Here is a 2,467-nt window from a genome sequence, read left to right on the forward strand (position 1 = left end):
CAGCATCCCTCGGGAATCAGTTGCCAAACAGCTGGATTTTGTTCATCGGATGCTGCAATGGTCATAAGTGCGGGGAAAGGGGCTCTAAGTCACTTTTTTTTCCTGGTGCCCTTGTCACTTCCAAGGGTCACTAAATGAAACGAAGGGTTGTAAGTCGAGGAGTAGGTGGACAAGCGGTCCTCCATCCTCTTCCCCCAACAACGCCTTTCTTTTGCTCAGGAGTCGGGCGGCTCCTCTCCTGAGCATCGTTCCCCCCCCCCCAGCGGAATAGCTACAAGAGGGAGAGAGGGTTTACTGCTGGCCTGCGTCCCCATCCCCGGCGGCGGCCTCTCTTAGATGGGAAGGCGGCGATGCAGCCGGGGGCAACGGGGAAGCCTCCTGCCCTGCCTCGCAGCCCTTTCCCCACTGTGGAGGGGGTGATAGGAAAGCCCCGGCCGGAGGAATCCCTGCGACGGAGCGGCAAGCGGAGAGCCAATGGGGGAAAGGTCCGTCGGCTCTCCCAGGAGGGGATCCGCGCGGGAAGGGGGGTTGAGGGCAGTGGGCAGGGCTGCCGCTAGGCCAGCTCGTCCGTCTCCAAACGGGCTGGGCAGAATGGCGGGGCGGGACGGCTCGTTCGAACCGGACCTGCCTAAGGGGCAGGTCGCCGGGCGGAGACGATACCAACAGCAGCACCAACTCTCCCACCACCGCCAGCAGCGGCATGCATTCCCGGCGCCGCGTTCATCCTCTTGGACTGGGACTCAGGTTGTTGCAGCCGCCGCCGCCAGGCTTTTCTCCTCGGTCCCCGCCGGCGGCCACGGGAGTCGCTTGGGCTCTTTGGCCGAAGCCCAGCTGCCTCCGTGGCGCAGGCGCCGCCTTTTCATGGAACCCCCCGAGCCGGTTTCTGGGGAGCCCCGCGCTCGCCGAGCCTTGTGGAAAGGACCGAGCGGGCGGCGGTGGCCCGTCCTGGCGGCCTGCTTGACCTGCTGCACTCTAATCGGCTGGTACACGGCCAGCGGCGTAAAGGACGCCGGGGCGATTCAAGACCCCTGGCGGGAGGAAGAAGACCCCGAGGCGGTGACGGTGCTGGTGTGGTGGGCGCCTTTCGGGAGCGGCGGCGGAGTCGCCGGCGGCTGCATGCAATTCAACGTCAGCGCCTGCCGCCTCTCCACCAACCGCAACCTCCTGCCCCAGGCGCACGCCGTCCTCTTCCATCACCGGGACCTGCAGAGCCACGGCCTCGCCCGGCTGCCCCAGCGGAGGCCGCGGGACCAGCGGTGGGTCTGGATGAATTTTGAGTCGCCCAGCCACACCCGGGGCCTGCGAGAGCTGGGCGGCCTTTTCAACTGGACTATGTCCTACCGAGCAGATTCGGATGTCTTTGTACCCTATGGGTACCTCCAGCTTCGCCCGGAGCCCCTGGTCCAATTGGCCTTGCCCAAGAAGACCAAGCTGGTGGCCTGGGTGATCAGTAACTGGGATGAAGGTCAAGCCCGGGTGGGTTATTACCACCAGCTGAGAAGGTATCTCCCCATTCATGTGTATGGATCTCACAGACTGAAGCTCATAGACAACAACGTGGTGAAGACCATCTCGGAATACAAGTTTTATTTGGCTTTTGAAAACTCCCAGCATCAGGACTACATCACGGAGAAACTCTGGAGGAATGCCTTTCAATCCTGGGCTGTCCCCGTCGTCTTGGGTCCCCCGAGGGCCAACTATGAACGGTTTATCCCCTCCGACGCCTTCATTCATGCCAATGACTTCTCCGACCCTATGGAGCTGGCGGTTTACTTGAAATTCCTTGATAAAAACAAAAACATATACCGAAAGCATTTCGCCTGGAGGAAACAGTACGATGTGAGGGTGACATCCTTTTGGACCGAACATTGTTGCGAGGTTTGTAACGTAGTCAGAGCGGTGGGGAAACAGCCCAAGACCATCCAGAACCTCGCCAAGTGGTTTGAAAGTTAATGTCCATGGATTGGCTGACTTTCCACGGATTGATTTGAGTTTCCACGCAGGATGGTTGGGTTGACACATTTACCCAACCAAGGCACAAGAAAATATATCAGGGATATTTCAGTTTTTCTTAAGTCATCAATTAACTTAATTGATAAGTTATGATTGCTTGGTTTAATAATCATGGGGAAATTCACCATTGTGAGGTGTGTGTGTGAGGGGTATATGTATTTATGACCTTTTGTTTGTTTTTTTCTCTCTTTTGGCCTCGATGGTTGATATAATTCTTCAACAAACTGAAGCACAAAAATGTGCAGGCTGCCACTTATTTGTATTTAAATGTTTATTTGCAACTTTAGCAAGCAAGCAAAATATAGGAAAATAAGCAAAACCATTAGCAAAATACATATAAAATTATAGCAAACATATCTATTGAATACAATAGATCCCCTCTAATATTAAAAGCAGGGACGTGGTGGCTCAGTGGCTAAGATGCTGAGCTTGTCGGTCAGAAAGGTTGGCAGTT

At 55.9% G+C, this 2,467-nt stretch overlaps 1 protein-coding gene across 1 annotated transcript; it reads left to right on the forward strand.

Annotated features, from left to right (window-relative positions):
- Nucleotides 1-591: 591 nt before the first annotated feature.
- On the forward strand, nucleotides 592-2,121 carry LOC309390867 (alpha-(1,3)-fucosyltransferase 4-like; the record flags this gene model as incomplete). The annotated part of the gene is made up of 1 exon (XM_081950712.1): nucleotides 592-2,121. The coding sequence occupies one exon, from the start codon at nucleotides 592-594 to the stop codon at nucleotides 1,951-1,953; it is 1,362 nt and encodes a 453-aa protein (XP_081806838.1). The 3' UTR covers nucleotides 1,954-2,121.
- Nucleotides 2,122-2,467: the final 346 nt, after the last annotated feature.

The sequence above is a fragment of the Natrix helvetica genome (genome assembly GCF_964273705.1).
Source record: "Natrix helvetica genome assembly, chromosome: 4".
In the NCBI taxonomy this organism is placed as follows: domain Eukaryota; kingdom Metazoa; phylum Chordata; class Lepidosauria; order Squamata; family Natricidae; genus Natrix; species Natrix helvetica.